This window comes from Mustela nigripes, chromosome 2 (genome assembly GCF_022355385.1).
Source record: "Mustela nigripes isolate SB6536 chromosome 2, MUSNIG.SB6536, whole genome shotgun sequence".
Lineage (NCBI taxonomy): Eukaryota > Metazoa > Chordata > Mammalia > Carnivora > Mustelidae > Mustela > Mustela nigripes.
Window position 1 is genome coordinate 12,664,844 of NC_081558.1, and position 26,544 is coordinate 12,691,387.

The following is a 26,544-nucleotide window of genomic DNA, read 5'->3' on the forward strand; positions in this document are numbered from 1 at the left end:
CTGGTAGCACTGGAGGACATGGGCACTGAAGGAGTCACAGTGCTGATCTGCCAGGCAGCGAGAGACCTCTCCGTGACGCAAACACACAGCCTGAAGGTGGCCCAGACCCAGAGAAAGTCCAGCCTCTTGAGGGCCTGGGCTCTGCAGGCGCCGCCTCTCTCCCCAGGCCTCCGAGGTCCGGCAAACCAGAAACCACTGGCCAAGGCCTGGGTTCCCAGACGCCACAATAACACAAAGGCATCCCAGGTGCCCTAAGGTGGCAGAGGCCGGCCATTTCTGCATCGCTGTATGACCGAAGGGGATGAACCAAGCCTGTCAGGTGTCCTGCCTCTCCCACACCTCAACCCCTCGGAGGGGCCAAATTCCGCAGTCGGGGGCTTCCTCTGGAAAAACTGGGGCATCCGGAGCAGGAAAAGGGATTTTCAACAAAAAATAGCAGCAAGGCTACAAATGCGGCAGAACCTGATCCCTCACCAGGAAACTAGGATGATTCGATACTGAGGTTGTTTCTGGAATGACCAGAAACATTGGCCAAATGACAGCTTAAAACCTCGTTGTTGTTTTTGATATTCTCCCCCAACAGCTCCCAGGGGTGGGGAGGGGACACAGAAGCAGAATCACGCATTTCAGAAAGCACAGCCATTTCTCCAAATTCCCAACCACATCTACTTACCCCTCTCGCCTACCCAGAACAAGAGTACCTGCATCCTGCGTGAATAGCTCTCTTTTTCTCCTCAGCGTTTTCTATTTATTTTTCCACCCAAACACAAACGCAGTACTATTCAAGAAACTGTAGATAGAGCGCGTTTTGTTTCGGGCTTTTATTAATACCGTCGCCGTTGGGATCCGTCCACAGCGTACACCGGCTGTCGGCAAAATCGAGCTAAGTGGAGTCATAAAACATTTACAGGTCGCCGAGGGCCGGGACCACCACAAGACAGCTAAGCACGAGGCAGATTTGGGGGAGAATCAGGCGCTCTCCGGGCACCGTGAGGGCAGGGCTGGTTTTAAGGACGGATGTTCTAGGAGCTGGAGCATCTAGCAGACAACGAATCTCCCACCAAACCAGGAAACAAAGCACTCTGTAAATTCGAACGTAAAAAGTGTGCCACAGACGGTGCAACCGATTCTGCGAAGACAACATCTGAAGCTCTCTGAGAACAAGGTTCTTGGTACCGAGGAAGGTACTGGAAACACCCCACGTGACTGCGTTTTGCAATCTGGAATCTTTTCGGTACCCCGAGAAAACAAGGGCTGGGCTTTCCAGAGCCCAGGATTAGCTTCAGAAAAGACACGTCACTTTGCTAAATGGCTCCGCGAGGGTCTGCGTTCGGGTCTGGCAAAGGGCAAAGGCCTTCAGCGCAGTTGTTCTAGGCTCGATTTCCTTCCGTCGTAGCTGGGGACTGAAATAAGTTCTAGAAAACCACACTGCTCTTCCTCCGCGTGCCCTGCCTGGGTCCTTCAATCCTTACTTGCTGCTCAAAACGCCCTGTGGTGGGACCGGCCCAACTCCTGCACAAAGACCCCTCTGGGGACAGTGGAACTCTCTAATGGGATCTTCGCGATCTCGTGTGCATACTTCGGAAGCGTCTGACATCTCAGCTTCCATACATCCATGAACGCCATGGCCTCCAGGCCACAGGCACGATACAGAGTCTACCAGGAAGGACAGAAACCGGCACGTGTGGCCGCCCTGCTGGGGGCAAGCGTGCCTTGGTCACAGAGTACCCAAACTGCAGCTCTTTCTCTTTTTTTATTGAGAAACTGTTTTTCTTACAGAAAAGCAGCAGTACACAATAAATAACACAAGGGACAGTGTAGAGGTACCAGGACATAGAAGCCAGGTTTGCCGTTTCAAAGAGACAAAAAAGAACCCCAGAGAAGCTGCAAGCGGGGGCGGGGGGGGGGGGGGGGGGGGTTGGCGCACAGGGAGCTCAACTTACAGAGGTGAAGTCTGCAAAGCCCAAGGAAGAGGCTTTAGAAGGTTTAGCTGAAGAGGAGGGAGCAAATGGATCTTTTCCACTAAACGGGTCCCCAAACCCCTTTTTATTTTGGAACGGGTCACTGCTGTCAGCCCCGAGTGGCTGGAATGGATCAGGGGGCTCGGGAAAGTCTGCAGAACCAAGCTGGCTTACAGGTGTACTTTTACCTGGAAAGTTTAGGAGAAAAAAAAAAAAAGGAGAAAAGAAAAGAAAAGAAAAAAAATACAAGTTACTGACCACAGACAGAACAGAGTCCTGACTAAGGAGGTGGGCGAGCACTCGCAGGGACACCCTCTCCTTCTTCGGAAAGGGCCAGAATGCCACTCTCCAGTGGGACAGATCCCAGGGGAATCCTGGACGGATCTCGCTTTAGTCTCACCTTATCCCGGAGGCTTCACCAGTCTGTGGGCGATGCAAGAAAACCACTTCAGACACGCCCCTCCCTGCCCCACCCCACACAGCTAGAATGTACTGTCTTCAAATTTACATGCAGGCATGTTTCAAAGTGACTCATTTTAGTGGCAACACATTTACTATCACACTGAGTTAAAAAAAAAAAAAAAAGTCATGGCTGAGCAGAAAAATACACTGTAAGCTTCTAACAATAAAACAATGGGGAGAGGGTAGTATTTGCAGTTAAAAAGGGGAGGGATTAGTTTCACCATATGGGACAGAGTTAGCATTGGCTGTGAGGGTCTGGCCTCTGCTGTCCTGAGGTTTACACCTGTCCTCAGCTCCCGCTTCTGCCCTTTGTGCTCGTGGCTCCTAGGGCCGGGGTTTGGGCCTTCCTGGGCTCGCTAGGGTGCCGGGGTCGTAGCAAGGCCAATCTCTACCAGCTGCGGGTGGGATAGAGGTGTTCAGAATTAGAGGGAACCTGGGCCACGAGACTATGCTTGGGGCTGTGGCCTGAGGGCAGGTGGCTTCTCCCAACAAGTCCTGCCAATGTGCCAGAATGTTCCACCAGGAATCAGGGGTCTCACCAGGCCTGCCTAGTGGCACTTGATGAGCCTTCAGATCTGCCAGTTTTGTAGGGCTCGTTCCTGCCTAACACCACTCATGTGCCCAGTGAAGCACCGGGAGTGAGATGTTCAATTTAATCCAAGCAGCTCTGTGTCCAAGCCCCAGGTTAGAGACTAGAGGAGACTCGACGTGATTCTGATTTGTCAGTCTAGCTGCTTATGCTAGTGTGCACCAAGAACCCACAAGCCAAGGGCCACATTCCACACACAACCACGGACATTTAGCTGACATCCAGAAAACGCTCCCAGCCCCGAGCGGTGCCTCTGGTGTCCCCACGTAGCACCTGAGCCTGGGACACTTGCCTCCTCACGCAGCCAGGCTCTGCCAGCCCACCTGCCAGCCACAGCGCATACCTGCCCTCCCCTCTCCACGCCCAGCTCTCAGAAGCCTCCTCTCTGATGCCATGTTTCTACAGGCCCCCAAAGGTCCCTAAGGGGTCTGGGGCCACAGCTTGCCTCTGCTTCTTTTAGCTCTAAGACCTCAACAAGGACAAGTCCCTCAGGCCTAGCTGGCCTCAGTTTCCCATGTGTGAAGTATGTGAGTGAAGAGGCAGGGGTCAGATGAGTGGCTGACGCACGGTGGTCCTCAGGCACGCACGCAGCACGACTCTGAGCCCCACCCCGAGGCTGCCCCGGGCTCCACAGCGGGTGCTACCTTCTCGGGCACACTGCCTACCTCAGGCAGTGCCTGTAGGACTCCCAGGGGCCGGGGAGCGGGGAGGGGCGGGCTGGAGCACAGGTCTGTCTCTCCCTGGGGCCTCGAGTTGATTCACAGGCAGACGGGGAGCCCGATGGTGGGTGGGCCCTATGAGCTCAGAGTCCCCTCACAGAAAGCCTCTGCCAAGGCCCCTGGGTGTGCCCCACTGACACAGGTCACAGGACTACTCCCCAGAAGGGTAGTGCTGAGTCCACCATGCAACAGGAATTACGACTTCTCTGTCCCACAGCAACTGATCTGTCAAAGCGGAGGCCTGGGGGAGCCGCCCACCACTTTCTGTACTGGTCACGTCTCCACCGTGGGTACCTCCTCCCCTATCCATGACAGAGCCCTGCCTTCAAGCTCGCCGTCCAGCATCAAAGGCTCCTCCCCACGTCGTCGTCCTGACGGCAGCTCTCCCACCTCCTCCTCGTCCTAGTCCTCGGCCCTGCACCCCCCCAGCCCCCCGCCAGGCTGCAGAGAGCAGGGAGCTCAGGACGCCCACCACAGCTTCCCTGGATTATTCCACTGGCCTTGAACACCTGCTCCCCCACAGCCACCATGCACAGCCAGCCTACTCCCCGGCTTAGGGATGAACTAACAGATGAATCAAGGCCTCCCTGGCCCCCAAAACTGTGGGAATTGGAGACGGCTGTCAGGCGAGGCCCGCCCAGCAGCTTGCAAAACTCCAGGCTGTCCGCCTAAGAACAAAGGGGGCCCAGGCATATCCCAGGGGCACCCCAAGCAGGAGGAAGAGTGGGTGTGGGGCCAGGGTGCTCCAGTCCACGTGCCCTCACCAACTCAAGACATCCTATTTCTCTCTGTAGCCACTGTCCCGCGCATGTGGCCCTTACCTCTCCTGGGTCCCTGGGAACTGCTCCCTTCCAAAGGCTGCTCCTTCTCTCGGCTTCCTGCCCTGAAGGCCATCCCCACCCGGCAAAGGGGCCTTTTAACACAGAGCTGATGCCCATGCTCCTTAGATCTCCCAAAGGCTCGAAGCTGCCCTAGGAATACCCCCCAGCCTCATCCACCTGCCCCCCTGCCCCGCCACCATGGCCACCTTCCGCCCTGGCCAGCTCAAGCCATCGTGCCCGCTGTTCCCAGGCTTGGGAGGCCCTTCCTCTTGTGGGCGCCACGCGCTCTGAGGCTGCCCCTCCCCACTCTTGGCTGAGATGTCTCCCTGTCTGCCGCTCGGCAGTCCCTGTCACATTCTGTCTTTTGGTCACACGCGTATTTTTTACTCTCGCTAGAATGGAAGCTCTGAGAGGTCGGGGTGCCGCTGTCCATAGCTGTGTCCCCCTGCCCAGCGCGGGGCCCGACCCTCTGACTCCCTGCTGAACGAAGCTTTCCACTGCACAAGACCCCTGGCCCCCAGCCCAGCCTTGGGCCCTGCTTCCCCCATCTCGTGATGACTCCCAAAGGCCCCCAACCCCCACCAGCCCACCAGGGCCCAAGTGGCACCTCCTTCCCTGGGAACCCCCCAACTCGGGGTTTTTTTCTGGCTGGTCCCTCTCCCCAGGATGCGCTCCTATCCCGTCAGCCCTGAGGCAGGCCAGATCTACCTAGAAAACCAGGAGCGGCACAGCAGCAACCCCCCCCCCCCCACAACCTGGTTCCCAGATTCCATCTCCTGATCCACGAGGAGGAGTTGTTATGGGTTGAAGGGCATCCCCCACAAACTCACGGTGTCATCTTCACCACCGGCCCTTAGAACACGACTATGTTTGGATACAGGGTCTTGGAAATGGTAGCTGAGTTAAAACGAGGTCCTGTGGGTGGGCCCTAGTCCAGAAAGACTGGAGATTTTGTAAGAGAAGGAGACTAGGACACAGACACGCACAGAGAGAAAACGCTGTGAAGATGGCCCACTACCAGCCCAGAAGAGGGGTCCCAGAAGGAAGCAGCCCTGCTAACAGCCCGATCCTGGACCTCCAGCCCCCAGAGCTGTGAGATGAGGATGCGCTGCTGTGGTTTATGCCGCCCAGGCTGGGCTCCCACTCCAGCAGCCCGAGCCAGCTCGCACGGGGCCAAAAGAAGGACCCCCTGTGTGGCTGCCACAGCAGGCACCGAGGGGAGGGGTCGACCCACAATGAGGCTGCCCGCTCTCATGGGTCAAGGTGTACGGGCTCGCCGATGTCGGTGAGCTAGGCTAGCTCGTTCGTGTGCCCTCCGTGGAGGCTTCCATGCCACGAGAGCAGAGCAGAGCAGCTGGGAAAACGTCAGGCCTGCAGGGACAGGAAGAGCGAATCTGGCCTTTCACAGACACCCCCCCGCACAACGGGGACGTGGAGCGCGCTCCCAGCTCGGGCACCTGCCCCGCGGGTAAGTACATCCCATGCTACTGCCGGCTGATTAGGCCCTTCTGGGAGACTGAAGGATGCTCCAAGAAAGGAAACTGAGGACCCCGACTGCTGCTCTCTGCCCTGACAGAGCCATTCAAAAGCCCTGGGAGCGGCTTGGTGGCATTTGCAGCCTCTGGAAGAGGGCACCGTCCCCCTGGACCCCTCCGTGGGCACCCGCCATCCCACCGCCTCAAACCCCCCTCTCTACCCACCCTCCCACAGTGCAGCCTTGGGCCAGGTGCCACCCCCAAAAGAAGATACACAGCCCCAGAAGTAGACCCCCATGAAGCCTACCAGGAGGCCAACTCCACCTCGCTTTCCACACCCAACGCGACGGCACCACCCGAGGCTGAATCGCAGGTAGACAAACGTGTCCCAAGTGAGGCCCGCTCCGGGGGCTCCTGGAGCACCCAGAGCCATTCCAGTGCCTAGGAATACTGGCCCTCATCTGCAGTTAGCCAGTACGTGCAAGGACCCTCAAGACCTCAGGCTTGGGGACACAGGCTCAGGTTGCATGGGGAAGGGAAGCTGACCTCAGACGGCCTGGTCTTCGTGGCCTGCCACCCCCAGCCTCCTTCCCATGCCGCTTCTACTTTCCTGACCACCCACAGTGTCCAGGCCGGCACAGCCTTGCCCTTCCCCTGGCAGACCCTTCCCCAGGGCTCAACTCCTCCCCTGCAGGGCTCCCAGTGCCTTGTCCACCTCCCATGGCACCAGCCTTTCCTCTGGCCTCCAGCACACCTGAGGGTCAGTTCCTCGTAGGCAGGGCTCAGTAACCAGCGCAAGTCAATACCACTCCCCTCCCTGGTGTGTGTGTGTGGGGGGGGGCAGGGGCTGGCTGCTGCTATACGAGAGCCAAAGGACTGTCCCGAGGGACCCAGGGAACCCCTCTGGTGAGCTAGAAAAAAGTAAGGCATCTGGATTCCCTCCCTTGCAAGAAAGAGCAATATTCACTGGTGCACTCTTCGGTTGATTTGTTTTTTTAATCAAAAACTAAAATGACAACGGACCAAACAGCACAATTCGAATACAGGAAAATAATAAAGAGTTGCCGGGCACAGGCTGAAAATCTCAGGGCATGGCACACACAGCTCCCGGCTCAGCAGAAATGCTCGACTTCTTGGAGCATTTCTTACAGGGTCTGGGGCAGAGGGCAGCTATCTGAGCAGGGATAAGGGGTCTCGGACCCTCGCCCAGCCCCAGAGTGAGCGCAAGGCTATCGCCCACTTTTCTGCTCTTTCCTTCTTTTAAATTGGGAACATCTCCCCACCCTGGTTTGGGTTTGTTGTGGTTTTTAAATTGCTTTTGGGGGTGGTGGTTCAGAATCCAGCCCTGCTAGGATTTCAAGCTGAGGTTTCTGACAACCCAAGAGGTGATCGGGGAGATGAAAAGCGCCGTTCACATCAAAACTGCTGGGGCCTGGTCTTGCCCCTGCTGCCGAAACCGTTGTTATTTAGAAATCATGACTGTGTTAATATGAAACCAGGGCACAGCAACTGCTCTTGATTTCAGAAGGGAAAAAAAAGAAACAGAACGGTTTTTCTCTGGGTTGTCTGTTTTTGTGCTTTGGCAGAGAGGCTGGATTACTGGACCTGACACGTGCAAAATCGGTGGCGTCCTGGCTTGCCGGACACTCAACTGTGCTGGTGACCAGAGGCTTTCGGCCAAGAAATGCAACGCCACAAATGCCCTCGGTCCAAACTTTCTACCCCGCACCCCCATTTATTTTTAGCAGCTGCACTTTTAAAACATTCTGGGTGTAGTTCCTGCTTTTACATAACCACTTCTCCTAACGTCTTAATCGTTTTGCTGATTTTCTGAGATGTAGTTTATCTTAAACGTGACAAAGTCATTTTTAGTTGCCTCCGGGGCCCGGGGCGAAAAAACTCACTGCCGTTTTGTGCCTTTTTGTGGGTCCAGGAACCATGAGTAAGGAAAGATGTTGACCATGGCACGTTTCAGAGAAGGCAGTGATCATCGGTTTTTTAAAACCTGTTGTAAGAGCTCCTGGGGGATGACTCCACACACGCCCCGGGTGGGAGGCGCGACCCTGCCATTCCTCGATGTGGGCACAGAGCAGAGGTGAGGAGGGAGGACCCGTAGAGTGACGACCCCCCGGGGGCTGGAAGCTGCTGGGCTGCAGCCCACAGTGACTCTCCAATATTCAGAGGAGTCCTCATTAACAGGGGAGAGGAATGCAAGATTGAAGAAAAGGCAAAATAGGGCTTATTTCAAACCGCAGCAGTTTCAACAGTTACCCAAGCGGTGCGCCGAAACCGCACACAGGACTGCCTTTAGCAAAAACAATATGAACCCGATGGTTTACCACAGTGTGTGCTGTTAAAAAAAAAAAAAAAAAAAAAGAAACAACAAAAAAAAAACCTCGGTGGCCGGCTCCACCCTGGTAGAAATTTCTTTAATTCTATTTAATTTTCGAGGCCATGTGTGCCCCTGTGCCCCGTATGCCATGAACCCCCAGGGTCGGGGAAGAGGCCGGGCCCCGGGCAGGTGCTCCTGAGTGAGTCTCTGGCAGCAGAGCTCCTTCCTCGCTGCGCCTTTCCCAACGTGCTTTCCAGGAAACTGCTGCCTGGGAAGGGTCCCTGGGAGCCTGGCCTGCCCATGGAAGAAACAACGGAATGCACACTTGAAAGGCTGTGAACGCTCAAAACTCTGCAAGAAGGCAGATTCCCCTCATTCAGAAGTCTTAGGAGGAGACGAAGAGGTTTTTTGTGTGACTCAGGGTCTCAGTAAATCCGATGGGTAAAGCTATCAAAAACACGCCCGAGCGTGAGTTTGTTTTCATCCCAACTGGTCACTTGCTGGGTTCTATTTATAAAATTCAGGGCCGAAGTTGAAAAATGCAACTCCATTTCTGTAGAAGAGAGAAAAATACGAAAACAACAAAACACAACAAAAAAATAAAAAACAAAGGGCTTGTGGTCAGGACAGCTGCCCCACCTTAGCGATTACCCTACACAGCATAGGATGCTCGTTCACACAACTGCCATTTATCCCAGCGTGGAACACCCACGCAGCTGTCACTTGCGCTCCACAACAGGGGACACCCACGCGACTGCCAGGTTTCGGACTGTCACATCACACAGGAGAACCGTGGCTGGGGAGGGGGCACTCCATGTTTCCTGGGCTTCTCCCTTCCCACCCTGCTGCCCCCCTGCCGCTTGGCAGAAAAGTTTAACTGGGGGGAGGGAGGGGGGACACGGGGAGAGAGAGAGAGCAGGCTGTCCAGAGAACAACCTTTCAAAGTTATAATCACTTGGGAATCTTTTACTGAAAGAGACTACTTTTCACCAACACGTTATCGGTGCTTCCCTCCGGCTCTCGCCTACGGTGGGCCACGGAAGACGAGCGAGGGGGGCGAATTTCTCCAAATGCGATGCGCGGGGCCATCTAACGGCTTGCAAGCGAGGAGTCCTGCAGACGCCCGCCCTGCTCGCTCTTGCTGATGCACATGTGAGGGAAGGCAAACCCGGCAGATCAAAGCTGTGCCAAGTAGCACAGCCCTGGCAGATAAAATCTGAGGTCCCCACCATCACAGCATTGAGATTTTCCACTAAAAATATTTACTGAATTTTAAGAAAATCTGCTTAATGCATTAAGGGAACAGGATGAGGTTTGGTACTGAATTGTGGAGAAAAGCTGAACAAATATTTACTATTATCCACCAGGCATCTCCACCACGGATATGTTTTTCAGCCTCTGTGGTGTCGATGGTGGTCAAAGGTCATGGAAATGAGCTGGGTGATGAGCCCCGTGGAGGTGGTGGGCTCATCCCACCCTTACGAGAGAGAGGAGAAAAAGAGGGAGAAAAATAGCCTTTCTTGTAGGTCCTCAAGAGACTTTTGGGATATGAGAAATGAAGCATTTTGAAAGTTTCAACAAAAGGCTCTTTGGGGTCTGAGTGAAAACTGGGAGGGGAGTTCGTAACTTACGAATGAATTTACAAATCCCAAATCAGCTGTTACAACAAAAGCAATATGGACTGCAGGTCTCACAGCTGTTTTTTCAAAAATCTCATTTGTTCTTTGATTTTTGCTTTCGACACACTCTGCCAGAGCAGCCCTGTGTGCCGACCTGCCCTGCCCCTATCCTGGGGGCTCAGGGCACCTTGGGGCGACAGGGAGACACATGTAGCTATACGGCAGCCACATGGGGAGAGCCCTGGGTCCGCGCCACAGGACATGGTGGCCCAGCCTTTGTTCCTCCCTACAGAGGAGCTCCAAGGCTGCCAACGCGCCACCTCTGCGCAGGCACAAAGGCGTCGTACCCACATTTGACAAGATCACCAGAGTGTCACGTGGCGGGTCAGAAGGACCGTTAGGAGGCGTGCGTGCAAAGGGGCTGCAGAGCCCACCAGGAGCTCCCTCCTGTTGTGGGGGCAGCTTTGAAGGAGTCAGAAGAGCCTGTCACAGAACGCAGGGCCCCCCCACTCTTGCTCTCTGTGTGGCCAGACTGCGCCCCCACGCCCCACACGTCCGTCCCACGCATATGCCCGTGCTGTTCTTCAGCAGACAACGGCGGAGGGAGGGGGGCTGACAGGGCCTTTAAATCTGAGCAACGAAGGCATGAGGGACCGTGGAAAAGTAGGGGCCATGCTGGGCACTTCTTCCTCGGCTCCCTCACCTTGCTACAGGGGGAACCAAGGGCAAGGGGGAGGTGTGGCAGCAGGTGCAGGAGGCACGGGAGATGGCGAGGGAGGGGACGCAGGCAGGCGCAGGGTGGCAGCTCCTGTGTCTTCACAGCTGTGTGCAGATGCAGGATGCCTGCACCCCACCCTGAGGCCCCACAGCCCCCCAGGAGCCTGGCTGGCCAAGCTCTGATTCTTCTGCTCTAGGACCCTAAGCCACTGAACGCCAGGTAACAATTGTGTCACCAAACTCCCACTCAATCTTTCCTCCTAGGTGCAGGAGGGTGGGCGTGTGCTAAGATAAGCAAATGCTTCTATTTTCAAACTCCACCGACTTTGTGCAGTAGACATGTAGCCCAAAGAACAGTCTGCCTCCAGGCATTTCAAAAGGAAGAAGCCGAGAGGAAAGGGGTGTTTCTCCCTCTGCTGGGAGCAGCTCCGGCAGCGAGCTAGAGCTGTCAGGGCATCACCGCCAGGCCAGACACAGACCCACCTCTCCCCTCCCAGCTGGTGGGGGCGGCGGGCAGGAAAGGCGGCCCCTACCGGGCTGGGCACCAGGGACTCCGCTGGAGCACCCCAACCCTGGCTGGCCAGCAAGTACTGGGATTTTCCAGGCTTCTTGAGATGGCGGTGAACTGCTCTTGTCCCGTTCTAGAGCTTCACATGTACCCACCGAATTATCTCTTTGAAATCATCGTGGGAACGGAATTAAAGTAGTTAAGTTTAAGGCTGAGGTGCTAACCGCACGGCTCAACTGGAGAAGCCATTTTAAAAGTGGATCCTGAGCACAAACAAGAGGTCGGGACCCACACGGGCGAAGGTCCGCCAGCCCCGTCTCGCCTTCAGCCTGGCCCCGCAGCGCTGAGCATGAACATGGGCGGGGGCTGCGGGGGGGCCGCCAGGCTCCCTCCAAGCCCAGGTTCCGCAGGGCAGCTCCCCCACAACGGCCTGCCTGTGGGTGGGCGGCAACCAGAAAAGCACCCGAAGCCAGAAGCCGCGGTCACCCTGTGCGCATCCACACTCAGGTGTGGGAGGGGACTCACGTTCTAGGGGAGACAGAATTTTTTTTTTTTTTTTAAATCTTTTGACACAAACAGGACATGGATTAAATGCTATCTCGTTTACCTGTGCTCGTTGGAAGTGCGGAGGGGAGGGAGCAGAGGGGCAAAAAAGACACCCCAGGCCTGTGCATGGCTTTATTCTGGAGGTGAAAAGGTCATTAGCAGTAATAAAAGGGTAATAAATTGCGGAGAGGTTAAAGGTGACTAGCTGGTTAGCGGTGAAGGCCCGCTAGCTGGTGTCACCCGGGCGCTGCAGGGCCCGAACGCAGGGCTGCACTCGCAGGAAGTGGCAAGGGTGGGGCCGGGCGCAGGATCCCGCTATCTGTCGCCAGGGTGCGGACGCCCAATCACTGACACCCACACAGCCATTTCCTGCCCTTAAAAAAAATCTGTTTCTCCCTTTGCAAATCAACAACTTTTACCTAGAAACTCTTCAGCGGTGAGCTCTGACTGATCTCGGTCTCTGTTCCGTTGCAGAAAATACACCATTGTTTACCTGGGGGAGGTGTGCCAGGGCCAGCTTCAACTGACAGGTTTCGGAGGCTGCGAGTGGGGCCTGTTTTGCATCTGCAATTCTCTCAACCCTGAATAGGCACCTGCTGGTGACCAAATACCTTGATAGACCTTTCTAGAAAACAGCTCCAAGCACAGACAATAGTGCAGACATTGGAGCTCCGGGTATGTCCCCAGAGGGTGGTCCCAGATGGTCCCTGAGGGTACACATTCTGGCTCGGAGCAAGAGAAAACCCCATCTTGAGCACTAAAAACAGAGGGCCAGCAGAGGGCTACTCTGGTCCCCCAGGCACGCCACCAGAACTCTTGCAACAGGGACACTTGGTGAGGTTCCCAGGGGAAGGGTTCCCCACCGGGACTGCACGGGCTAACGTTTAACACACGTGAGTTTATCACACATCAAGTAAACCTCAGTCATGTTTTTAAAAACAAACAGAAACAGTGCCTAGAGAATGTGAAAACGGCAGGCCGCAGTGTACGAGAAGTAGGATGGAAGAAACCATGCGGGACTCATCCCAAACGTGCATGTGGTCCCAGACATGCTGAGACAAGCTGAGCTTCCCCAACGAGGACCCTGGAGCCCTCTCTGAGGGCCAACTACCTATGCTCTGACTTTCTCAACTGCAAAGATGTCTGCCAAACTGCCATCTCGTGGGGAAAAGGGCCCCCTGGTAACTCCCTGCATGCACGTGGATGCCTTGGACCCAGCCTCTGTCTGCCCCTGGGAAAGACACTTGCGGAAGGAGGACCCATGTCTTAGTCCCGGGACCCGAGGGACGGGATGGGGACACAAGTCACACACACCGTATCACGAGTAGCCACCATGCAAGGCGCTCTGCCCACACGCCCAGCTGCTAGGCCAGAGCTGGTCCCATGTTCAGTCCGGGAAACCGAGCTTGGTGAGGTTGAGACGCCTGCCTAGAGCCCCTCAAGGAGAAGGTGGCAGCGCCAGACCAGGAGGCCCTGGCTCCAGCATCCAGAGATGTGGACTGAACCAGATCCAGCAACCTTCCTGGGTTCTAGTGGCCTCACACATCGGAGCCACCTCCAGGCACTGGCTCCTGGCAGCATTCTAGAGACTCCAGGAGAGCCATCCCTCCCTCTTGGTTTCTGTGAGTGCCAGTAGGAGTTGCATGTTTGGTCTAGGAAAAAACCCTTTACCACCAAGCAGTCTGGACCATCCACTTCAGAGCTCCATGGGATCATGGTTCCATCATCGGGGCCACGGGGCCCCTGGCAGCAGGGTACCCACTTTGCCTTCTCCCCACTCAGCCACACGGGGGCCACAGCTCCCTCTGCATGCCAGGAAAACCCGAGTGTGATCAGGTGGCAGTCCCAGGTGGTGACGGCCCCCACGGCATGCTGGCCACGGGGCCTCTCCATGTGGGAAAAGGCCAGGTTAGTGAGAAGAGCAAAGAAGCACAATCCATTCTCTCACTTTCAAACTGTTGGACTTCACTTTCTTAAAAAGCAAAACAACAAAACAACACAACGTGGACATCCATACCTGGTTGTTTCCTATCTTAAGCAGCCCGGAAAATAAGAGTTGTACTCTGAGCAGGACTTCCTCCCGAGCTCACCTGCTGACCCATCCTGCAAACAACCAGCTAACTCCTGGCCGAGTCCGGGGCCTAAGCAGTCTCGCTCTGTGCGGCGTGGACGCAGAGGGGGAGGGCAGCGTGCACAGCTGGGCCTCGATTCCCTCCATCAGAGCAGAGTGTGGGGCAGATACCTTCCTGTGCATCCCCCAGAGAACTGAATGCCTCCCCGCCAGATGCAACTCATTAAAAGGTCAACTGCTGGGTCAGACATCACGCGTGGGGTGCGCGTCTGAATGGCCAGCATTTCCATGTTGTTAGAGGTTAGTATGAAATCACAGCAGAGCCACCACTGGAAGCTGCTCAAACGACAGTCACCACACCATCTGTACCTACCACCCAGCAGTGTGTACAGCGCAGAGTTTTTCTGATCAGCCATTGCTTCTAGGTAAGAGAATCAGACGAGACACATTTAGACCTCAATGCAGGTATGTTGTGGTCACTTACAGATTACACACTGCACATGCACCCACCATTCTTCCAGAACCTGTGAGAACTCTGAACCTCTTGGTTTGATTCTCGTCACAGCTTAGATGGGGGTGGAGAAGTCCAGGGCTGGCCCTGCTGCACTGTGCTGTATGACAGTGGGTGGCCCACGCGACCTCTCTCACTTCCCTTTCCTCTTCTGAGGAGAGCATCCCAGTGCCTGTCCTACCTTGTGGGTCTTACTAGGTCTGGCTAGGAAACCCTGTAGGTCCGTGGATATGACGAGGAGAGTTGGGGCACCTGGCACCTCAGCAGCCATGGCAGAGCAAGGGTGCAGCGGCCCAAAGCCAAGAGCAAAGCAGCCCAAGACTCCCCAGGGTACAGGCCCAAGACTTCCAAGACTAGGATAGCTTTTCTGCTTTGTAAGTCCATGATACCCTAAAAGCAGCAGCGAAAATGTGGTTGGGAGGCTTGCAGAGGGCAATACAAGGCAGAGGGGATGGTGACAGGCAAGTTCAAAAGCAGACTCAACACTGGTTCAAGGAAGGGGAGGAAGCTCAAGTAAGAGTTTCCAAGAAACCCTGAGCATGAAGCTCTGCACCTGCTGGCTGGCGTGGGGAGAACTTCCCCGAGGCCTGACAATGACTATGTCGCTCTGTGTGTGCGCATGTGTGTGTGTGTACTTTACACAACAACGTGTGGGCACGTGCAGTGTGCATACAGGTGCGTGTAAGCACTGTGAGAGTGTGTGCATGCGAGGATGCATGGGAACATGTGCACATGTGTGCACATGTCTGCACATGTGAGCACTGCCTGAGCACGTGTGCACACACATCTGCACATAAGCATGAACCCACGCCCCAAGTGTGCGTGGGTATGCAGGCACATGTGCACATGCTTCGGCCCCCATCTTTCAGGCAGAGTGTGGAGGCCTGATGCCCTTCCATTAGGAGACTGTCAGGGGTGTCCCCTTAGAGCTGCCAGAGTGGGCACCGAAGGCAGGGCTCCCATCCTCCTGAAAGAAAGCCCTGGCTGGCCCAGCCGACAGGATAGAGTAGGCAGCCTCTAAAAAATAACTTCCCCTCCATTCATCTCTACTAAGAGGACTTCAACAGGTGGACCTCATGTAGGATGACCGGAGGGCCTAGAACCCATGACACCCTATGACTAGAGAGTTCCATGGGCCACCAAGTGGAGCCCTAGGCCAACTGAAGGGCAGAAGCTAGCTCAGGCGGGACCAAGGTTTCAAGAGAGCATGTGCATCTTCTATGGCCACCCCTAGTCTCAAGACAGCACGGGTCAGACTGCCTGGAGCTGGGGAACCAAGAAAACAGTGAGCAGGAGCGGATCAAGGAGCTGGGAAACTGCGATGAATCCCGGGCCCACTTAAAGCGACAGCTTTCTCCTTTCGAGCCTGGCAGCCCGGCTTGTCAGCTTGTGGCCATCATAGGAGGCCCTGCAAAAGCTTGAAGTCCTCAGCATCCTCAGGGGGACACCTGGGCCCTCTCCTCAGAGCAGGGCCCCAGGGCCAAGATCAAGAGAGATCGGGTGGCACCAGACACAGCCAGGAGAAGTGAGGTCTGCAGTGAGCCCCCTGCTTGGAGCTCTCTGGAGAGACATCCAGTAGGAGCCAAGCAGAAGGTAGCCCAGAGCCATCTGCCTCCTCTTACAGCAAACACAGCCAAAGAAGACCCCACTCCCAAGCCCATTCTGAGTCCTTAACCAGTAGGGAGGCACAGGATTGAGAGGGTAGCCTCAGCCAACTTGGGAAAAAGCTCAGGTTAGGGGAGGCCAGAAGGGTCACAGGGTCCTGACTACACACCCCGCCAGAGGCCATGCAGCAGCTCTCACTGCCACAAGGGCCAAGCCCTGGGCCTTCTGGAGACCACCCTGGAGGCCCTCACTGAGCCAGAAACCACGGGGCCCCCAGGACTGGGTGAAGGTGGGTGGGATGGGAGGCGTGCCCCAGGCACACACCACATGAGGACCCAGGTCACTATGCAGTAGGGAGATCCTGTGCTCGGAGTGCGGGCCCCCCGGCATCTGCTCCACTCTGGGCTGGTAAACAGAGAAGCCCTGAGTCCCCCTCCCCGCGCCGTCCTTTGGCGGTGGGTGGGCGGCTGCGAGAGAAGAAAGCGTACTGACCACTGGGCGGTTTAGGCCGTGGAGGAGCAGGTTTCTTCGGAGGCAGAGCGGGAGTGTCCTGTTTACTTTTAAAGGGGTCATCTGAGAATCCTGCCCCTCCAAAGGAGGAGGTGAAAGGACCAGAAGTTGGGGGCTGTAAAAGAGGACACGAAAGAGAGGCAAAAATAATCATTAAAATGGAGGCAACGGATGTCCATTCAGCCAACGTTCAAGTACCGAGAGCCTCAGCGAGGCCCCCAACCCTCTGGGCTCCACGGCGGGGCCCCCAGGGAGGCCCAGATCTCTCACAAGACCCTGCTTTCCTCTACCCTCAACACCAGGGTCCTCTGGCCTGGGAGGGACAAGCCAGCAACACAGAGCAGGCGAGAGCCGCCCTGCACCTCAACAGGCTTCTGTCACGTGAGGGGCGTCCCCTCCCACATGCGCCACTGCCACACAGGGATCGCAAGTCTTTCCTGACCCCAGAATTCCCTGGGCCCCTCAGAGAGGGGCCCCACCCTCACCCTCGCGCTGGTCACAGACCCCTCTCTGTGCCACCTCTGGGCTGAGCACCAGCCCATGTGGCTGCTGCCCCCAGTCAGTGACGGGCGGGTCCGGGCACTGGGTCAGAATGGCAGCAGATCACCTCCGCACCCCCACGTGGTCCACGGGTGCTGCCGCTACACATGACTCCGGCTGGAGCCCACTCCCAGTCCTGTCGGCACACCCTTGGCTGCCTCCATTGGGCTCCTCCAGCCTGGACCTTCCACCCTTGCTCCCACCAAGTGCAAATCAGACCCATGTCACCCCAGCAAGAGACAGATGCAGGGCAGCTGTACGGGCAGAGAGGACAGGCGGGTGCATAGCACTCGAGAGCCCCAGCACCCACAGCTAACCTCTGGAGCACTCTTCAAGGCACACAGGGCCTTCATCAGAGCCCCCACTACCCAATTCTCCCATCTCATCTCTGTAGCTGCCCCATACCCTCAACAATTCCCCAGTCCCTGGAACCCCTTGCACCCTGGTCTCCAGGGCCCCACGGACACAGCATCTCTGGCTGGGGAGCTCAGTCTACCCCATCCTCCCGAAGCCCCCTCTTTTCCTCAGACCAGATCTCACTCCCACCCCCTAGAGCTCTGACACCCCTTCCTGCTAACTGTGCCCACTTGACATCCTGATGAGACTCCATAGGACACAGGTCACCGTGGGCAAGCACGTGCCCCCCCAACCTGGCTGGGTCTGCCGTGAATGGGCCCAGGTGACGGGTCAGCACAGTTGCTGGCTGGGCCTGTGGCGGGCTATGACTGGTCTCCATGGGCACCCCCCACCCTGAAAGCCAGCACAGCGCTGGGCACAACAAACCCCCACTGGCAGGGAGATAAGCCACAGATATGCCAGCTCAGGCCCCCCTCCACTAGGATCCGGTCACAGGATGCGCCCCCCACCCCCCGGAATCTGGTTACCAGGGCATGCATGTGGCAAACTATGCCTCAGTTACAGCTGTAGATACTAATCTCAGGTGGGGACAAGGGGGCCAGCCCTCAGTGAGAGGGAGGGGGCCTGGAGAGGCAGCTGGGCATCCTACTGGGCACCCTGATTCAACTCTAGCAGCGCCCAGGACCTCTAGGGCAGGAAATGCTGGCTCTGAGCTGATCTCACCTCTGTTCCAACAACACCGCCATTTTACACACAAGGAAACTGAGGCACAGAGATGAGATGCAGCCTGCAGTCATACAGCACCTCAGTGGTAGAGTCAGGGTAGGAACCCACGTTGTCTGCCTCCAGGGTTAAGGCTCCTGGGCCCTGCCCTCTGCTGCTGGCAGCCCACCCCCTGAGGTAGGTCTGGGGCCTTTTCCAGGCAGAGCTGGCCGAGGGCTCAGCGGGCCAGAGAAAGCTGCGAGGAAGATGCAGGACAGATGAGCAAGACTCGTTTCCCTGCCAAGACCATGCTGTCCCCCAGGAAGCTCTGAGGAAGAGAGGCCAATGGGGCTGGCACGACCGTGGTAGGACAAGGAGGCGCCTCCCTCCATGGCTACTGCTTCCCTCCTCTGGGCTCTGTGGACACTTGTCCTTTAAGGTACAAAACTCAGGGAGTCTCTGAAAATCCTGCAGCTCCAGTTTCTGGAACATCTGCCCAGCCAGGCTGCAGAGCACAGTGGTCAGGGTTAGGGTCTGGAGTCCCAGCCCCAGAACTACTAACTGCTCCATACCTCCGTGTCCTCATCTGTGAAATGACCATTAATGACACACCGTAGCCCTTGGGCTGCCGCAAAAATGCAACCAAGTCACGTGTAAACTGCTCCAAAGGGCACCCCGACTGCAGAGCACAAAGATGGCCCGATTATTATCATGCCAAGGATGTGGACATGACCGGAATTCCTTTAGATGCCTGTAAAAATCCGCAGATGCCACCGACAGCTACCGATCTTTTATGCCCCTTGCTTGCTGTTATCCACAGACTTTACCCCAGGGGGAGATGGCGTGGGAGCAGAGACAAAGTTTGGAGTCACAGCTTAGCTTTAGAATGGTGGTTGAGGGTCTGCAGTTTGGGGAAGAATGGGGACGAGGCAGTGCACAAACGAGCTGGGAGGGCATGTGAGCTCTGCTCCTGCCTCTGCCACTCACGGACCAGAAGACGGGCTCACGTATCTCCCGCCGGACCTGAGACAAGCAGGCAGGAATCAAAACCCATTTCTTAGCCAAGACGATGCGCGACCAGCCCGAAGGCCCCCCACGGATGCCAGTCTTTGTCTTAGGGCTCAGGAACACACCAGCTCTGGGGAAGGGGTGCAGAGTGGCGCCCAGAGCCCTCTGGACACACCCCACATAGAGTCCCCATAGCCCACAGGCTGCAGCCTGGACCACATACCGCCAGGCTGACTCTCTGCCCCTCTCTTGTGCTCAAACCCACTGAGCTGGTGGGCTCGCTCCGATGTGACAGGGCTCCAACCATAAAGGCCACTCTCCCCGTGACTGGGAGCTGTAGCCCTTCTGACCGCCAAGCCCACGTCATTTCCGAATCCCACTTTTCATGACTCCAGGTTTCCCAAGAGGCCTCCTCTGGGACCTGACTCGTTCCTCCTCAGGCTACAGCTTCAGGGAAAGTGGCTATTTTTAGAAGGGTTTCAGTAAAGCCGGCAGGGGCTCTCTGGGCTGGCACAGCGTCAAGTGTGCTCAAAAAAAAAAAAAAGAAAGAAAGAAAGAAGAAGAAAAAGAAAAAATATGAGAAAAGCCACTATAAGAAGCAGCTCTAAGAGGAACATGTTTGGGGTTCACAGTTTGAAGAGCTGGTTTAAAGCAAGCAACTCTCCACTTTTAAGAAACAGCCCTCAATGGGAATGCATAGCTTTAAACACCATTGGAGAAACAACTGGAAAGGCCCTGCCAACCGGCCAAGGAGATAGAGCGGAGATAGCTTTTTTTCATGGGATAGGGGTGGAATCCTTATGTTTGAGTCTTGTTTTTATTCTCAGATGTTCAGAATTTGTTCCTAAAGCAAGGTGACAGATTAATAGGGTCTTTAAAAACAAAAAACAAACAAACAAAACCTCTCTTGCAGGTATGGGGGGACCTCCACTTCGAGCACAAGCCCAAAGAAGCTCCTGAACCAGCTCACTGGCTGTCAGAAACAAGCAGCACCGCCAGGCAGAGGAGGACCCCGGTTTAGGCTGGAGTTAAGAAAGGGCGCAGTGTGCATCACCTTGCTACCCCACTCTGATGGGGAAAAGCTGGTGATGTAAAAAACATTAGCAAAAGAAAACATAGAACCAAGAAGCCCCCCCCCAAAAAAAAAGAAAAGAAAAAAGAAAGAAAGAAAGCCTTCTTGCCTCTTTACTTTCATTTCCTTCAGCATTTTATTTATACACATGGTGTTTTTCTTGAAAAACAGAAAGGGAACCAAAGGGAAAAACAGACCGACAAGGTTAGGGCTCGGTGTTCCACCGGACAAGTGGCACATCAGGCGCTGACAGGAGCGTGGAAACCAAACAAAGGAGCGCCCGAGACAAATTTTCCACGGCCCCGTCCAGCTCTGTCCCGCCCGGCGCCACGAACAGGAAGGGGCCACCAGCTCTTAAGTCATAAGTGCACATGTGTGTGCAGCCTGATCGAGGGACACGCGGACAAGGAGAGGGAAGCCGAGTCAGAGGAAAAGCACAATGTTAGCTTAGAACAGGCAGAAAGACGGCAGGGCTGGGCTCTGAACCACCTAGTTCCGGGGGTCGCAGCAGCCCCAGGACACTCAGAGACTGCCTGGAAGAGAGAGGCCTGGCCATTCTGCTGTGCGGAGCCCCCCAAGACTGGCTGCCCCGCGCAGGCCTCCACCAGCCCAGGCAGCCTGTACCAGCGCACCTCTCAAAACCAGGGCTGCGCCCATACCATTGTCCTGGGCTCAGCCCTGGCCCCTGGCAACTCTCCCAGGCTCTGCCGCTGGAGCCAGCCTCCTGAAAGGAGAGGGCAGAGGGAAGAGGGCCCACTCGTGGCTGGGGCAGCCCATGCAGACCCCTTCATTTGGGGACTGCTGCCACCATGTGGCACAAGTTCTCTGATTTCAGGAGTTGATTTCCTGCCTGCTAAGCAGGGACGGAAGCAGAGGACACACAGCTCCACTCGAGGAGCAACAGCACGTGTAACAGCCACCAAGCAATAGGCAAACGTGTGAGCAGACCTCCCGCCCTGGTGCCTTCGGGCCAATCCCAGACCGCGACCCGACCATCTGAGTCACAGTGTGCCCGCACCGAGGAGGCAGGCTCGTTCCCTCCAGGCACTGGAATCAGAGAGGTGGCTATACCAGCCCCTCTGGACTCCCTCCTACCACAGCTGAAAGGCAAACATTCTCTGGCCAGAAGCTGGATTTGCTACCTTGACAATGTACGCTCACGTGCTTCTTTGAAAACCTAAACAGAATCTCACATGTTGCTCAAAGCCGTGCGCCACAATCACCCCGGTTCACCACAAGTGCCGAGGGCCCAGACAAGTGTGTGCCCGTCAGGCTGAGTGAATACAGAGCCAGCAGGCAGGATGCATCAAGGAGATGGCAGGGTGGGGACGTCCAGCAGGGGCTGGCAGGGGGCCAGAAGCAAGTGACTCCTTGTCGCGGACGCTCAGTTCCCATATGCTTAGGAGAGTCCCTCCCCAGGTCCCTCTCCAACATCTGGCTTCTGAGCCTCCCTGAGAGGTGAGATGAGGGATGGGGACTGTTTCCTGCCTGTGGCCACGCCCACCATGCTGATGGTACCCAGGCCAGCGCAGTGGATACTGAATCCTGGTGGGGTGAGTAAAGAAAGCAGGACACTGGCCACAGGCTGTGCTCCATGAGGCTCTCACCTGCCTCAGGGGTAGCCAAGAAGCCGGAGAGCACGAATAGGTCCTGGGGACGGGCCGGAGGCCAACATGGGGCACACCTAAGGTTGCATTCCTTTAAAGCAAAGGAATACGTACTTATCAAAAAATACTTATCAAAGAAATACGTACTCATGCTCAAAAGCAGAGGACACTAAAGATTGTAACAAAGAGCAGCAGACTCTTAGACCACTGCCTTTCCCACTCACCACGGCCGACGCCTTAGACTTCTCAGCAGTTTCTTCTGGGATTTACCTCTGCAATCTTGGGCTTCTACTGTTATTTCCTGACCTGTCCATTTTGGACAAGATCTACTGACTGACCTCTTGCTACGTTGAAGATTTAGCTTTCTAGCCATACTTCCCCCAGCCCCTCCACCCAAAAGGACCTCAACTCCATCTGAGGCTGTATTTACAACAGTGGCCACACTGATACTGCCCAGCCCAACAACTGCGGGAACACCATCTGTCTTGGACAGCTCCCTTTACACTCGTATATCTTTTCACAGAACCTAGCCCTTGCTTTCCAAACCCTTCTCCGGTTGTCTTGGGCAGCTCCCACTTACATTACCGGCCCACTTTCTATGGACGCCTCCCGCCTCCAACCTGGGGAAGACAGTTCCAGCCTCAGCTGCCGGCACACCGGGCCTGCCCCCCAGTCCCCCTCCTGAGACCCCTGTGCCTGCCACCTCCTCTGAGACCGCGCAGCCACAGCTCTACTGCCTGAGATCTGGCAACACCAGGAGGGCTGGGGGAGCGACATGTGGGCCTCGTGAAGGGATGCAGAGCCCTGGTAGTTTCACTCAGAGGAAGGGAAATGGAACTGATCACAACCACACACATTTTCTAGACTCCGCCTGCCGGCTCATGACCGCACATGAGGATGCATCTGACAGGTGCCAGGAGATACACACGTGGTGCTAACAATCACACCTGGCCACTCACGACACGACCACGACAAGAGGCACAAAGACACTGGCAGAGACGCACGTGCTCTGTAGGAGGGGCTTTACCTTGGACATCTGGCTGAAGTCGGCAAAGCCCTCAGCATTATTGAAGGACCCACTTCCGAAGGGATCTAAGGTTCCAAAGGGACCTGCAAGTAGCACCAACAGAGGCAGAGTTACGGGGCATCCACGGAACACACCCAGGGGCAGGGGAGTGCAGCCTCTCAGTAGTGCACGGCCGCCAGCACGGGACATCCCAGGAGGTAGGATTTGCTGGCCAGGGTTGTACACCTGGATGCGATTCCTCAACATGGCCTCCCTGCCCCCAACCCACTTTGGCTCGTGCCTGGTGCGGCCCGGCTAGAAGCCTCTCACCACGATGGCCACCTCAGGCTGAGCCACAGCGACTGTGCCCCCTATCTGTATTTTTAGCCAGCACTGCTCACGGGCAGTGGGCTGCTGTCCTAGGTCGGGGAGAGAGGTGCAGGTCTGCAGCGACCCACCACCCATGCCATGCATGCAGGGAGGTTGTCTGCAGGCGCGTTTTGTGAAGATTTCTCCTTCAGTGGGACGGCTTGCCTGCATAACCCCCGCGCCCACCTATGAACCCAAACTCTATCACCAACGAGCACGAGCTGCTAGTCAAGGCAGCAGGTCCAAGTGGGGCCTGTTCCCCCAAAGCAAGGGGGGGGACCCAAATGCTCCCCCTTCATTTAATGCACAAGCCAGGACCCTCAGTCAAACTTGGATTCTTTTAGGAAAAAAGATCTGAAGGTACAAATCAAAGATCTGTACAAAGAAATGAGTAAAGATAACCAGGAACACTGGTGTTATCATTGACTGAATTCCTGCCCCCAACCTTCATTTTTGGAAAGATGAGCAGCTGGGGGAGCTGGCTTTGGTCACAGTGCCTCAGGCGAGGGTATGGGTGCCACTGACTAATGACATGAACTCTGAGGACACACAGCTTTGGAAACAAAAGCAGGAACTGGGTCTGGCTGGGGGAGAGGCAGAAGGAAAATAAGTCATCAGTCTCACCTGATCCTTTTGAGGAGACACTGGAGGACGAAAAAGGATCACTGGATTCAAAGGGGTCGAGCTGAGTGAAAGGAGAGAGGGAAGAGTAAGAAGCAGTTCATGTGTTCACCCAGCCGTCGTCCAACCACGGACTTTCCCGCCATCTGTGTACACGGAATCTGGTGCTGGCCGTGAGGACGAGAAGATGACTCTGGCTAAATGCTGGTGGAGTAAAATCCCAACAGACCAACCCCCTCTGCTGAGCAGACCTATAAACTCTGGACAAATGCAAAAAAAAAAAAAAAAAAAAAGTAAACTTAAGCAACCACCTGAAGGTTCAGAAGTGAGCCAGAAGTCCAGAAGTCCAAGTTGGCAGGGGCCAACAGCACAGGTTGAGCCTTCTGTCTCAACAGCTATAATCTGAGGGTTTCGGAAGGCTAGACCCCAACAAAAGACTCCCTGTCTTTCTGGCTAAAGACCAGAGGATGGTGGTCTGGGACAACCACAGTCATGGGAAAGGGAGAGGCAGAGACTAGGAGTCCAAAATTTCATGATAAGCTCTGCTCAAGGGAAGGGCTGACCCCAGTACCATGTGAGGGAGGGGAGACTGAACGCAGCTATAGCTAAGGTCACAGGCATGCCACTACAGGTGAGAGAAAGTGAGTGTGCAGTGGAGCCTCACAGAGTCAACTGCCTGCTGAAACTGAACCACCTGGGCTCTAGGCACACAGCAGCAGCCCGTCACCATGAGGGAGCACTCACGGTTCACAGGATATGTCTTCAAATCATGCAACATAACAAAAACCAGAAAAACCTGCAGCCAGTTCTCAAGGGAAAAGACAATCAATAGAACCAATCGCAAGAGGACCCAGATGTTTTAGAATTCTTTGATGAGGATGACTTTGAAGCAGGAATGACTGTGTTTAATGAAGTAAAGGGAAGTACACTCGAGAGGAATGGATAGGTGGGGCGCCTGGTGGCTCAGGCTTCAGGGGTCTGCCTTCAGCTCAGGTTATGAGCCCAGCCCCATGTCGGGCTCTCTGCTCAGTGGGGAGCCTGCTTCTCCCTCTCCAGCTCCCCCGTGCTTGTCTTCCCTCTCTTGCTATCTCTGTCATAAATAAATTAAAAAATCTTAAAAAAAAAAAAAAAGAAGAAGAGGAGGAACAGATAGAAGATCTTAGAAAAAAATAGAAACTATACAAAGAAACAAATGGAAATTCAAAAACTGAAAAAAGTATAGTATCTAGAATAAAAAATGTCACTAGGTCAGCTAAATGACAGATGATCAAGAAAAAAGTAAGCGAGGTTGAAGACAGATCAGTAGAAAGTACCCAATCTACAGAAAAAGAAGAAAAAAGAATGAAGAGAAAACAGAGTCTCAGGGATTTGTGGAGCCAGTAGTAAAACCTCCAAATAAAAGTAACTTTAATCCAGGGTGCCTGGGTGGCTCAGTGGGTTAAGCCACTGCCTTCAGCTCGGGTCATGACCTCAGGGTCCTGGGATCAAGTCCCCACATCGGGCTCTCTGCTCAGTGGGGAGCCTGCTTCCCCCCCCCCTCCTCTGCCTGCCTCTCTGCCTATTTGTGATCTCTCTCTGTCAAATAAATAAATAAAATCTTAAAAAAAAAAAAAAAAAACCCATCTGCTTAAAAGGTACAATTCATAGAGTGTTTATTTAAAAAAAAAAAAAAAGAAAGAAAAGTAACTGTAATCCCACCAAGAAAGGAGAGAACAGGGCAGAGAGAGAAAATGTCTAAGAAGTAATGGCCAAAAACTTATCAAGTAAAAGACCTGATTTACAAATTTAAGGACCTCGGCAAACCCCAAACAGCTTAAATACGAAGAAAACCACATACACATGCTTCACAGTCAAACTATCGAAAAGCAGTGATAAAGAGCTAAAGCAGCCAGAGGAAAACAGCATGATACCTATGCAGGAACAACTGCCTGAGAGACTCACGACTTCTCAAGGACAGGGAGGCCAGAAGGCAGTGGAGTAACATTCTAAAAGTGCTGGATGGAAAAAAAAATAATACTAGATCGGGCACAGATACCCTTCTAGAATGACAACAAAGGGACACCTGGAAGGCTCAGTCATTAAGCGGCTGCCTTCAGCTCAGGTCATCATCCCAGGGTCTGGGGATCAAGCCCCTCATCAGGCTCCCTGTTCAATGGGGAGCTTGCTTCTCCCTCTGCCTGCAACTCCCACTGCTTGTGTGCACTCTCTCTCTCTCTCTCTCTCTCACTCTCAGACAAATAAAAAAAAAAAATCTTAACAAAAAAAAAAAAAAAAAAAAAGAATGACAACAAAGTAGACCTATATTATAAGAAATGCCAAAGAAAGTTCTTTAGGCTTAAGGAAAAGGATGAAGAACAACAGATGTGGCAAATACCTGGGTAAAAATAAGTCTTTAAAAAACAATCTCTTTTAACAATGGATTAAAGCAAGATGGTGTTAGGGAGTTTATGACATATTTAGATATATTCCTATGACAACTAGAACATGAGAGAAGACACTGCTGGCTGGGGGGGAGGTGAACAAATGGACCTACAGGGTTGCACATTCTCTACATTGGAAATGAACTGATGTAATATTAACTCCAGGTCGCCTACGAAAATTTAAGAGTGTATATGGTAATCCTTAAAGGAACCTTCAAAAAATAACAGGAATAGGTATAGTTAAAAGAAGCCAGAAGATACTAGAAAATGGAATTTTAGAAAACATTTAAATAATCTAAAAGAAGGCAGAGAGGGAACAGAGGAATAAACACAGGGGATAAAAAGCAAGGAAATAATAAAAGAGCAGCCTTAAATCTAACCATATCAATAACTACA

General features: G+C 54.6%; 1 protein-coding gene across 9 annotated transcripts in view; it reads right to left on the bottom strand.

Moving 5' to 3' along the window:
• The window catches only part of EPS15L1 (epidermal growth factor receptor pathway substrate 15 like 1), a 98,903-nt gene that overhangs the window by 7,640 nt on the left and 64,719 nt on the right, over positions 1-26,544 (bottom strand). For 3 of the 9 annotated variants that reach the window (XM_059389295.1, XM_059389298.1, XM_059389299.1), the window contains 5 exons: positions 23,732-23,792; positions 22,760-22,842; positions 16,429-16,561; positions 14,194-14,241; positions 1,944-2,149 (listed from right to left, as the gene is read on the bottom strand). In XM_059389295.1, the coding sequence (XP_059245278.1) occupies positions 1,944-2,149; positions 14,194-14,241; positions 16,429-16,561; positions 22,760-22,842; positions 23,732-23,792 (531 nt within the window). Of the gene's footprint in view, positions 1-1,734; positions 2,150-14,193; positions 14,242-16,428; positions 16,562-22,759; positions 22,843-23,731; positions 23,793-26,544 lie in introns of those variants that run through there. The other 6 variants (XM_059389296.1, XM_059389300.1, XM_059389297.1 and 3 more) reach the window with 6 other exon arrangements.